At 36.9% G+C, this 12,726-nt stretch overlaps 1 protein-coding gene across 1 annotated transcript in view; it reads right to left on the bottom strand.

The window, feature by feature from the left end:
* The window catches only part of Trpm6 (transient receptor potential cation channel subfamily M member 6), a 149,484-nt gene that overhangs the window by 15,856 nt on the left and 120,902 nt on the right, over positions 1 to 12,726 (bottom strand). The window contains exons 31-37 of the mRNA XM_071600391.1: positions 11,843 to 11,963; positions 8,873 to 8,964; positions 7,276 to 7,334; positions 5,580 to 5,605; positions 3,906 to 3,956; positions 2,356 to 2,421; positions 2 to 288 (exon numbers count right to left, since the gene is read on the bottom strand). Coding sequence (XP_071456492.1) covers positions 2 to 288; positions 2,356 to 2,421; positions 3,906 to 3,956; positions 5,580 to 5,605; positions 7,276 to 7,334; positions 8,873 to 8,964; positions 11,843 to 11,963 — 702 coding nt within the window. The remainder of the gene's footprint in view (position 1; positions 289 to 2,355; positions 2,422 to 3,905; positions 3,957 to 5,579; positions 5,606 to 7,275; positions 7,335 to 8,872; positions 8,965 to 11,842; positions 11,964 to 12,726) is intronic.

Below are 12,726 nucleotides of genomic sequence, written 5' to 3'. Positions count from 1 at the left end.
CCCTGAGGCAAAGATGAAGCACTGTACTCTCCTGGAAGATTTTATGCCAAGTCTGCACGACCTCAGGGAGAAAAGACTTCACAACGAAAACGTGTCCCGGTTTGAGAACATCATCCTCAGACCATGTGCTGATGACTCGCATGGCTTTGCGGAGGCCCCCGTCCAACTCTTCCTGGGACAACACCTGGATCATTGCAGCTCTTCCATGCTGGGACCAAGAGGACATGCTCTTATCAAGGTTCAGAGGGGAGCTCTCCTCCAGCCTATAGATGGTGACTTCTTCTCCTGCTGCAAAGAGAAGTGAAGGCCAGGAGTTCAATGAGGTCATCGGGTCTGGGACAGGGAACAACCTTGATATCAGCTCAGAATTAGTTCAGTGGTCCCCATGATCAGAGAAGAAGGGAGTAGGGCAGAATAAGGACATGGATCAAGCTAGTGTCCTATAAACGTGGGGAGGGAAGAAGGGACAGTATTAGATGACATGTAAGAATTAAGTTAGTCTTATTGTAGACTACAACTGGACAAAAAAAAAGTATCAAAGTAGTATGGAAATGCTTTTATTAAACAGAAATGTTTTAAAAGAGCTATTCATTATCATTCCTAAAGGAGCTTTATTAGGCCTGTTTCCATAATTGCCCTCCCTATCTCTAATTAACATTAAGAATGCAGCCAGGCACAGTCGTGCACACCTGCAATCCCAGCAGCTCAGGAGGCTGAGACAGGAGGATCTCAAGTTCAAAGCCAGCCTCAGCAATGGCAATGTACTAAGCAACTCAGTGAGACCCTGTCTCTAAATAAAGATACAAAATAGGGCTGGGGGTGTGTTTCAGTGGATGAGTGCCTCTTAGTTAAATCCCCAGAAGCAAAATAAATAAATAAATAAGAATGCATATGCATATATTTATATTCTCTCTCTCTCTTTCTCTCTCTTTCTCTCTCTCTCTCTCTCTCTCTCTCTCTCTCTCTCTCTCTCTCTCTCTATATATATATATATATATATATATATATATATATATATATATATATATATATGTAATGTGGTTTTTACAGAAGAATAAGGGTTGTGCTTTCTGGTTTTCTCCTTTAGGGATGTTATTATATCACTGAGGCAGTTAGAGTCAGATAATACCAGGGTCATACCCACAGCTTCTCCCTCTTCCCTTAGTGCCTTTGAACAAGTCATTTAAAGCCTCAATTTCTCATCAGTAAAATGAGGATGAAATGGGTTGTTGCAAAGATTAAAAACACTGACATGGCTGAAGTCAGATACAAACTCAATCTCAAAGGAATTTAGACAAAATGGTACTTAACTGCTACACAGCTTCCATTATTCAGCTATTGAATAGGCACAATTCTTTTTGAACCTGGACTCCATCAACACAGTGTTAATGCTTCAGGACAGATGTAACAGAATCATGATAGACTTCCCATTGAGGTTGTCTCATTTTTTTTCTTACATCTTTGCTTCAAATGTTTGTTACTTTGTTTTTTGTTATTTGTGTGTTTGTTGTGAACACTGTACTGGTTTACCTAGAAAAGAATCCATTCCCTCACTCTTGTATCTAGTTCCTTACCAGTAAACACATCTGGGGAATGCTTAGTAATTCGTTTTCAAATATTTATTCTTGGTTCCCAGACAAATGCCACAGGAGATCTCTTTGGAGTCCTGATCCCTAGAGAATTCAGAGCACAGCTACTGATCTGCAAAATCAGCAACGGAACCAACTGGAAAGAGATGTCTGCATGAACAATCAGAAGCCAACCTGGTCTGTCCCATGTGAACAGTGTGAAGAGAATGGAAATCAAGGGCAGCATGGGGGACCTTGTTATATTGTCAATTGGTTCCCGCTTTATCCTCTGAACTTTATGCTCTAGCAAACTTGTTCTTTACTACTCCAACCTTTCAAAATGACATTTACAGTCTGAGGTAAGATCAATCCATGTATGTAAAAACATCAAACAAATAAAAAACAACATACAAAGTATCTCTCTTTAGATGCCTGTCGGCTTTCACCATATTGACATTTCATGCTCTCTTCTGTGCTTATTATATGTGGTTGGTTTATTCTTTTCTTTTACTGTGTACTTCCAGCCTCAGTCAGTGAATGCCAGGTGCAACATTGTTGCTTTCTTCCCAGCTGCTGCTCATTATAGGTCTCATCCCATAGTATCAGATTTTGACCCTAAATGTTGGCCACAACAAGTTTCCATTTTAGGAAATGAATCTTAATCTATAATTATGGTCAAAGGAAATTTTTCAAGTAAAATACTGTATCATGATTTGTCCTTTGATTCACTCCAATGTCCTATGCCGCTGCCCTGGTGTGACCTCAAGAAGGTAGAGATGCTACTCACCAAACAGTTGGATGGGTGTAAACGGTATGGTCTGAGACAGCCTCATTAAATTATTCCTTTCAATGGCTGCAAACAAAAACAGTTTTACTCTTTTAAGTCTGAAACATTGGATTAAATTTACAGAAAATCTTCCCCCATCAATATAATCAAATAATGCGAGAATATTTCATTTCAAAGGCCTTTTATTTTTGCCATTATCAATATATGATAAATTATACCATTTTTAAATATATACTATGCCTTAAATGCCAATAATAATCCCAGCCTTAGGAACATTTTATATGAGGTTATATGACATGGTTCAAGGAAGGACTATGTCCCCTGCTCTCCTGAATGGCAAACCACACACCAACCCATACATACGTGGAACTGTCTTTTAAATGGCATTTTAATTTGTGGTCTTCATTCTCTGGTTTTCCTTTTCTAAAGCAAATCCAATGCACAGTGGACTGTGGGGACACCTACTGGTGATTTTGTGCAATTCACTCCTTTTCCCAGAGAGATGTGAAGACTCATTTTAATTAGAAGCAAGAGATCTGCATTTTCCTGGGAAGAGCCATATCCTAGCAGATCTGAGTCAATATGAGTTGCAGTATTCCTCACCAGAGACTTTCTTCAGTTGACAGCTGGAGTCAAAATAATGGATGACTGCTGAGCTGAGAGACCTGGTTATAAGAGCCTGGGATGAGGAATCCACTAACACATTATTCACTACAGAGGAGAATTCAGGATGAGGCAGTCTATTACTGGACCCTAAAAAATGACCTTGATTATAATAAGAATGGTAACTCTAGCACAAGGTCTTGCCCACGTACTGAGCTTTAGATTGTATAAAAGATTGGCTGACCCGTGTATTATGTCATATAGGTTGAGAGCAGTGACCTCCAAGAAACCATCCAGTGGCACAAGTCCAGTTGGTTGTTCTATTGTTTTGCATTTCAAAGTGTTTTCCTCTTAGTTCTCCCCCAGCCCTTTGGCAGACTGTTCCTCAGGAAAAGCAAGTACAGTTATTCCCCCTTTGAAAGAAAGACAGCTGAAGCACTATGATGTGATATTGCTTAAGAGAGTCAAGACCCTGGACATCTTTTTTTAATAATATATGTGTAAGGCATCTTTGTTAAACTTTCTAGGTGAGGTGGCATCTATTCTGTGGATATGTTTATTGAGGGCCCATGGAGGGTAAAAAAAAACCCTCCCTCAAAGAACTACTTCCAGGTATGTCTTTCCCTCGATATAAAATACAAAAGATCTCTGGCTCTAGGTTGCCTTGGAGTATGCAAGGAATCTGTAGACCTCCAGAACATCCTGCTCCTTCACAATTTGGAACTTGCCAATAAAAACTTTGAATCTATATCCTCTTAATTCCTCACAATTTGCCTTTCCAAGTCAATGCCTAGAAAAAAAACTTAAAGGTTGTTCTCCAACAAAGTGAACAATTTTCCAAGTTTGGAGCTATATCAATAACATGGAATTCCCCGATGTTTCTTTTTCCAAGTGCAGAATCACAGACATTGAGTTCAGATGACCTTCTATGCACACACACTTCCTACCTGAGTAATGATGGTGAGGCTCTTGAGGGCTTTTTAAGGAGGCTGAGATCTCTGAAATTATAGAGAAGATTGGCATTTTAATTACTGGGCTGGAGATAAATACATGCTTATGAATATATTGACTTCAAAGTTATTATTGAACAGGTTAATCAGAATGGCTTCTCTGGATTTGAAAAAGCTTACCTAATATCCTTTAACCACATTATTGCACATGGTACCCTGACAGCTTCCAATCATCAATGTAATATCTCCAAACATATTTATATAGGGAATTGGAGAAAGACAGGTAATATTAGCCTCAAAGATGTATTTCCTCTGAACCAATTACACCTCAGGGTTGCAAAAAGCACTCAGCTGCCCATCACACTTCACAACATCCCAGAAGCACGATTCTCTGAGCTCCCTACCAAGACACAGTATCCACAGAAAGACATTATTAATGCCAAGTTATTAGCAGACTACTTCACTGACCTAAAATAAGAGCAAAATGATGAAAACACATTAAGGGGTATATACCAGAAACAAAGGAGTGGGTGGATAACAGCACCAAGGGATTTGCTTGGAGAAGCAACTTCTGTGTGCTGGGAACACCCCTCCAAGTTTAACTCATTCTCTTCTATCTGCTCCAGGCTAAATTACAAGGCTCCAGAGAAAGACTCTGCAACAGTTTTGCCATTTCATAAAATCAAAATTAAAGTGGAGAAACTTTAGTCTCATGGTGGCAACTTCCTTATACCTAGTAGAGTAAGCAGCATAATGAGCCCAGTCTCACAGATCTCACTGGCTTCTTGTTGCTGGAGAAGAAAGGAGCAGGCATCACTTCCTTTGGGGGTGTATGATAAAATAGTAAAATCAGCAGAAAAGACTATTCCTTTCTGAATTCATTCAATAAGCAAATACATATATATTCAGCACCCACTCCGGGTCTTGCTAGGCAAGGGAGATAGGAATAAAAGAAAAGTATATGCAACATACTAGAGAAAAAGATACATAACTAGAATCACAATACAGTTTGCTAAGTAATATAACAGAGGTGTGTGTACCAAGGTTTTGGGACCACATTAATTCTACCTGGAGGGAAGACCTTCGTGGAGGTGTAAATATCTGAAGAGTGTGATAAAGCTGAGTCAAGCAGGACTTCACCACTTAAGAAGCTGTGAAACCTTATTCGTGTTCATTCAACACATGCTTACTAAGCACCTATTGTATGCCAGGTACTAGCCTAAGCTGGAGAGAAGCAGCAAACAGATAAGGCTTCTGGTTATAAGACTTAACACTATTTAGCAATTTGGGGCATAAAGTGCTATTGAAACTGCACAGGAAAAGGCATTCACATATACTCTTCCGAATGGTTTGCTCTTAATGAGCAAAGCGTAGAAAAATGACAAAGTTGTTGACAAGTCAAAATGAAGTCAGAGGGTATCCCCACACTCATAAAGGAAACAGTAAAATCACAGTCAAAGAGGTAATTGGAAAAGAACAGATCACATATCCGCCCTGATTTATTTGGAGAAAGATACTCAACTTTCTATCTTTATACTGAATGTTCTACTTTGTATACTAGACAAAAATTATAAATACTAATTAAAGAACTACAAAAGTCTCAGCAGGACACTGAACCTCACCATTCATAAGACAAAAATAAAAATAAAATGTTTAAATATACAAACTTACTGTCAGCTCCATTTGAACTTCTCAACCTGTTTAGGGAAAAAAAAAAACAAAATTATATAGATAATTCTGCTTTAAAATCTTTCAATGATCAAAGAAAGGAAAAAGTATGTGAAACAAGCAAACAAATTTTATATGCACATATATTTGATATTTACATATACATACTCTATCAGTAACATCTGATCCCCACTTCGACTAATACAGGAATTTATCCCCCTAATGATTTTCCTTGAAAAATAAACATAAGATATGCATGTAAGTCATTCACTGTATATGCCTAAAGCTAAATTAACAGAGGTTTTTTTTTTTTTTTTTTAATTAGCTATGTGATCACACCACAAATACAAGATTTAACTGTGTTTGTGTTATTCTGGATCAATTAAACTAAAGGGTTCCTGAACTATGCAAAGGAGATGCCTACAAATGAGTCTGTGAATGTCTCTGGACAAGTCTACAAATCAGTTTCATTAGCCCACGTGGCCCCTAAATGTTCACAGGCTGAAATTAGCTCTCTTTAAATTGTTACTTGCCCTGCTCAAGTGCACAAGTGGCCATGGGCAAGTCTGAATAAATGCATTCAAAGAATATCTCCAGTATTTAAGGTCCTTAGGGAAGAAAGTACAATTACAATTATTGTTTAATTTCATGCTGCAATAACCCACTACTCTGCATGAGCACAAACTGCTGAACCTTTGGGAGAAGAAAGTCATATGTCCTTTAAGTCTGGAGGCAGGCTTGCACGGAGACCACAGAGAAAGGCCATCTCCAAGAGAGCTGACCGCACATGAAAGTCACCTTGTACCTGAAGATAAGTTTTAAATTCTGCCCCCCACAACTCTATGTACACTTAATTTGATAACAACACTAGAAAAGTCCAAAAAACACTACAAACAAAATGAAATTGTCAGCCAGGCACAGTGGTATACACCCGTATTTCAAGCTTCAGGAGAAGCTGAGGCAGGAGGATTACTTGAGCTCAGGAGTTCAGGGCCAGCCTGGGCAACACAGCAAGACTCCATCACTTGAAAAAAATACAAATAAAAATAAAATAGAATCATATTTTCTTGGTTAGTTTTCAAATTTTATTTCTGAATAAATAAAACCCCATGAGGATACCCATTTGTGTTTTCTGCACACTCTTTCCATCCCATATTCTTTCCCTCCCAGTCTCAATCCTTCACAGACTACTGCTTTGACAATTAGGATGTTACCAAAAAAAAAAAAAAAAATCCAAAACGTCAACTTCATAAGCTAAAAGGAAAACATTATTGGAGGGGGATAAAGAACAATTAATTTTTAAAACAAAGAATAAATATAATCAGGACTTCAGTCTTTTTCTTTAGGCAAGACATGTTTATTTCTTCTCTTCAAAGAAAATTTACAATCTTACCTCTCTGAAAAGATATTTAATCATTATTCCAAGTAACTTTTTTGACACTGAAAAGGCAAATGTCTATTTTGTTGTAGGAGTATGTGTTTCATTGTGGTATTTTTAAAAGGGACTCAGGTAAGATGCTGGTGCCAGAAACAGAAAAACCTGGATAAGAAATTGTTTTCATTCTTGCTAATAAAATAAAAATGTTGTCACTTGACACCCTTTGTCTTCCTCTTCTGACCAAAAACAAAATTTTGTTCCCAATCAGGTTAAAAAATAGAATCCAACGACTCTTAAGGAGAGACATTTAGAAATACTCACATTGGGCTCCTAGTAAGGCTGATGCTCCTGGAAGTCCATAAAGAGTTTTTGCTCAGATCCTGAGTAGAAAAGAAAGAACAACATGTGCATCCAACACACTGCCACCCCAAGCTTCCAGCAAAATACTTGCAAAACACACTCCTTAAAGGATAGATCTTTCTCTTTCCTTTAGCTCAATATTTCTCTTAATAAACAAACTAAAACCATGTTAGAAAGATGCAAATATTAGCATAATATCAGAGTAGCTTAATGTGCTGATGGACTTTAACAAAATAAAATTACTTTTATGGGGACATGGAAGAGAAAATGTAATATATGAAAACTCTACAGAAATAGGACTGACTATACAAAATCAGTTAATGACATGAAAAGGAAGTGATGGTCCAAGTTGACTCGTGTCCTAGCATCTATAGATGATATGCCAGGTGATAATGATTATTTAAAATTACATTAGACCTGGGATCATAGCTCAGTGGTAGAATGCTTGCCTAGTATTTACAAGGCCCTGGACTGAATTGCTAGTACTTAAAAAAAAGATATTAACCTTTAATTTACTTCATTCTACCTCCTACTTATCAAACTAATATTTCTTTAACTCAGCATATTCCAGGTATTATTCATGGTACTATGTTTGTAGTCTACTATTGACAATCTCATAAGGATAGTGTTTTAGAGATATAGATAAAGAAACTCATAGGTTAATTGATAGACATAGCTTTGAAGCATAGGAAATGGTAGAGTTGGGATGTGAACACAGGTTCCTGACTCAATTGCCCTCAATTGAGTCTTACTATCTACTTGCAAAACCTTTCACAGATTCCATTCCCAACAAGAACATCTAAGATTGTTCATATAGGTAATGTTCTTATAGTTCCCAAGTTCAAACAGAAAATATTCAAACCAACACCAAAATTAGATTTCTTGGGTTACTCTGACTAAATCACAAATGGGGTAGCACAAAAACAAGGCATAGATCTGTAGATGGTAAGAAAAGCAGACTACAGAATTGGAGAATCTTAGCTTCAGAGAAACACCAAGGGGCCTTGACCCTGCAATGCTTGAATCCCCTCCACCATGTCTGCAAACAGGTTCCTTCAGCCTCTGCTGGACTAACCACACTAGGCAGGAAGTTACTACTTCCAGAAATAAACCATTCCATCCTTAGAAAGCTCCAATTGCTAAAAATTTCTTCTCAGCTTGGGCTGAAATCTGTCTCCCAGTAACTTCTCCATGCTCATGCTAGATCCACCTCTTAAAAACCTATTAAAATGTCCTATTTTTCTTCCATATGACAACTTTCATATACCTGAAAACAATTCTACTAATTCCTGAATTCTTTCTCTCTTATGCTAAACATCCCCAGAAAACTAGGTAGATAGGTAAACTGCACAAAGAGGAACCACAAGAAGGAACAATCTAAAGAGGTGGGGGAAAAATCACACAGGGATTCACCTGAGCATAGTTTCAAACAAAGATTCAAATTCAATGCCAGTAAAAAGTAGAAGCCAATTAAATGGTATAAATGTAAAAATAATATGGCCCAGTGAAGTGTTGCCTGCACTGATGATTTTTATAAAAACTATTAAAATATTTTTACCTCTTTAGACTGCTGTAGATAATCACTGACTTGTACAGTACGTTGCTCAATTCCTTTAGTTTTCATTTTCTGATATATATAAGGTTCTAGACCTTGTTTTAAAAAAAAAGATAAAAATTAGAAAATACTTGAAATGTGTTACATTCAAATCACAGTTCCCAAATAGAAAAATCTAAACACAGTACATTCATTTAAACTTGGATGTAGTTTTTCTCTTTCTGTTTTTAGCAAGTTTTATCAAGTTTCCTCCATCCTTTTTTTCTGAAGTAATTAAAAGCTATATATTCTATTTCTATTCTTCTATAGTAACTTTACATTTATAAACAACTTATACTTCTCTATTAAAGTCAAAGATTACTTGATCCATAACCTGTCCGTCTACAAAACAACTCTAAGTAGGCTATTTTTTATTTTTGTTGTTGTTGTTTATTTGTTTTTTTTAAATTTATCCACTCCTACATCTTACAGCCTGTTTTATGTGCCAGGTACAAAGTAATTCCAGAGGCAGGAGGATGGTAAGTCTGAGGCCAGCCTCAGAAACTTAAGGAGACCCTGTCTCAGGCACTGAGGATCTAGCTCAATGGTAGAGCATTCCTGGTTTCAGACTTTGGTACCACAAAAAATATATTTTTTAATAAAAAATAATAAATAAATAGAATGTGAAACTTTAGTTACAAATTATTAGGTGTCCTTTCTGATTAACTGGATCAAGTATCACAGTAGGCCAAACAACAACAAAAGAAAAACAGGAATGAGGAATGCTATCAAAAAGGTTTAAATTTTAGTTTCTTCTTCAAAAGGATTATAAAAATTATTACTGACATTATATTTTTATAGTTGGTACCTACTATGTAGGTGCATAATAATCACTTAATGAATTCTTGATGAAATTAATTCTGAGAATACTACTTATTGAGGACTCTAACTGAGCATAGAAGACCACAGTTGTAAGTTTTTTTGGGGGAGGTATACAGAACAAAATTTATATATATATATATAGTATAAAAAACAATAGCCTATTGAAATACCACAAAATTATGATAAAAGTTATTTCATAGCATAGTATGATAATTAAAATACCTACAGGAAAAGCTAAATATATACTTTTTCTTTTCATAGTTAATTTCCTCAAAGCTTTATTTCTTGTGTTTAAAGAAAACTACCTGATAGGTATCTCCCAATCCCCAAACATTTTTTAAAACTTTTTAATTTTCTTCTCAATTGGGTCAGAAAAATGTTTAGAAAAAAAAAAAAAAAAAAGTAAGCTTCTCAAGTCGATGTGTGGTTCCAGAGCGATGCTGGGCCTCATCACCCACACAGATTAGCGGAGCCCAGGTTCAGCCTGTATCCCTGGCCTTGCCTCCCCGACTGGCTGTCCAACTTTATGAGAGTCTTTCCCAGAACCCTCCTGACAACTGCATCTTAGACTTTGCTTGAAATTTGCTGAAAAGAGCTTAAATAACTTAAGTACAAATGATATATAAGAACCTAAACATGGGTCATACTATTTATAAAAACAAAATACATAATATGTTGATAATTATTTTAAAAAATGGATAAATTTATAACTGGTCCTAGAAACGTGTCCTCTTTCATTCTTTTTTTTTTTTTTTTTTAATGTATGGTCTCTAGTAAACTGTAATTGTAGGCCAACCAATTAAGCTTTTGAGCCTTATTTATAAATTGAGAGGGCTTAGAATAATTTAACTTCAAAATTCTCCTTCAGGTTAGAGTTCATTTGATTCTTGGTGGTTCAACAGAAAGTTGAGTATTTTTTTAAATATAAATTGGGGATTCTCCACCTTGGCATTGACATTGGGGGCTGGATAATTCCTTAGAGTAAGGATTAGTTCTTATATTGCAAGATATCTGGCAACTTCCCTGGCCTCTGCCACAGGATGCCACGACCCCCTGCTTTAGTGGTGACCACTCAATAGGTCTCCAGACCTTGCCAAATGTCCCTTAGGAAGGGGTGGGGATATGCAAAGTCACAACTTGGTTGAGAACCACTGACGTGAGAGTAAGCAAGCCTTATAAAAATGTATAAAAGCATAAACATGTAATATAAATTTACTTGCACCTTTACATTTATTATTTTAAATAATTTTTTCTCTTTATGGTGTCTTTATCACATAATCCCTTCTTTTTTAAGAATAGTAAAACAAGTTCAATGTTCTGATCATTGCTTTCATTTCTGTTTGTGACCTGCCCTCTCTCCCTCCCCATCCAGGGGAATTTTACATTCCATGCCTGGCTCATGGTTTTCACACCTAGATGGTTGTCTTCCCTCCTCCACAAACACTACAATCATTAAGCCTAAGGGAAACTTGTCCACAGAATAAATACTTAAGGTGGGCTGTAGTAAATTACCAACAATAACTCAATCCACTGAGTAAGGATCCATATTAGGGTCACATGAACCTTAAGAATTTATAAAAGTAGACAAGCTTCCTACCTCATAAATACAACTAAATGAACACTCTCCTAGGAAATCACTCTTTGAATATATGAAACTACCCAAATCTTTTTTTTATTTTTTATTTTTTATTTTTTTTTTGGTGCCAGGAATAGAACCCAGGGGCACTTCACCACAGACCACATCCCTAACCTTTTTTTATTTTTGACAAGGTCTTGTAACTTGCTTAGGGCCTTGCTATATTGCTGAGGCTGGCTTTGGAATTTGCGATTCTCCTGCCTCAGCCTCCTGGGCCACTTGGATTATAAGCATGTACCAGGTCTCAATCTTAATATTTCTTTTCCAGATCCTGATTAGTATTCCTTTAAACAAATGAAATTTTGTTCCCTTCAAAATTTAAAAATAAAAAAGGCTGTTTTTCTTCAAGAGTGTTGCCACCTTCGTTCCCATATCTGCAATTGAAATAAAATAGAAACCACCAATGGTCTAAAGACCATATTTCAAGAAAACTCTGTCAAGGTTTTGGGGATCCAAGAACATACACTGGTACCTACTTATCTGGGTAAACTTGGACACCGTGAGCCAGTTCTTGCTGCACCCCTTTTCTGAGATGTTATTTTCTCCTGGTTGTGAATCCATTTGATCATTTTGACAGCAGGCATTGACTGTTATGACCTGGAGAGAAAGTTACTTATTGGAACACAGTGACATTAATCTGAAAACATTCTGAGTCACATTAATAAAGGCATCATGGTGGAAAGCAGTGATTGCATGTTCAAATTCCCTGGGACATTCTGACAAGTCCCATCACTCAGGCTGGCAAGATACAAACACCCATGTGATTTTTTTCTTTGTAGACATAATTAAGAACAAAGTGTGTGCTGGGCACGGTGGTGCATTAGCGTAATCTCCCAGTGACTCAGAAGGCTGAGTGAGACAGGAGGATCTCTAGTTCAAAGCCAGCCTCAACAACTTAGGGAAGCCGGGTCTCAAAATAAAACACAAAAAGAGCTGGAGATGTGGCTTTTAGTAAAGTGCCTCTGGGTTAAATCCCCAGTACCAAAAAAAAAAAAAAAAAAAAGAACAAGGTATGGAGCAGAGGTTCTGTAACTTGAGTCTGCATCAGAATCAACAGGACTGAGAGGGTGAGGCTGGAGGACCTGAAGTAAACTTCAAATAACTGGATCCTATCTGCAGGATCTATATTCAGTAGGTCTGGGGAGAGGGAGAATTTGAATTTCTAAGAGGTTCTCAAGAGAAGTTCATGCTGCTGGTAGGAGATTATAGTTTGAGAACCAGTGGTACAGAACCAAACAAGTGTGGGGGGAATAGAATAAGGATCCAAACAATTTGAGTTAGCCCTGTCAAAGCTATGTGAACTTGGGTAAATCATTTAAAGTCTCTGTGCCTTACTCTTTCAATCATTAAAATAATAGGT

The sequence above is a fragment of the Marmota flaviventris genome, chromosome 13 (assembly GCF_047511675.1).
Source record: "Marmota flaviventris isolate mMarFla1 chromosome 13, mMarFla1.hap1, whole genome shotgun sequence".
Lineage (NCBI taxonomy): Eukaryota > Metazoa > Chordata > Mammalia > Rodentia > Sciuridae > Marmota > Marmota flaviventris.
The sequence above is the reverse complement of the archived record's forward strand: the minus strand, read 5'-3'. Positions and strand labels throughout refer to the sequence as shown.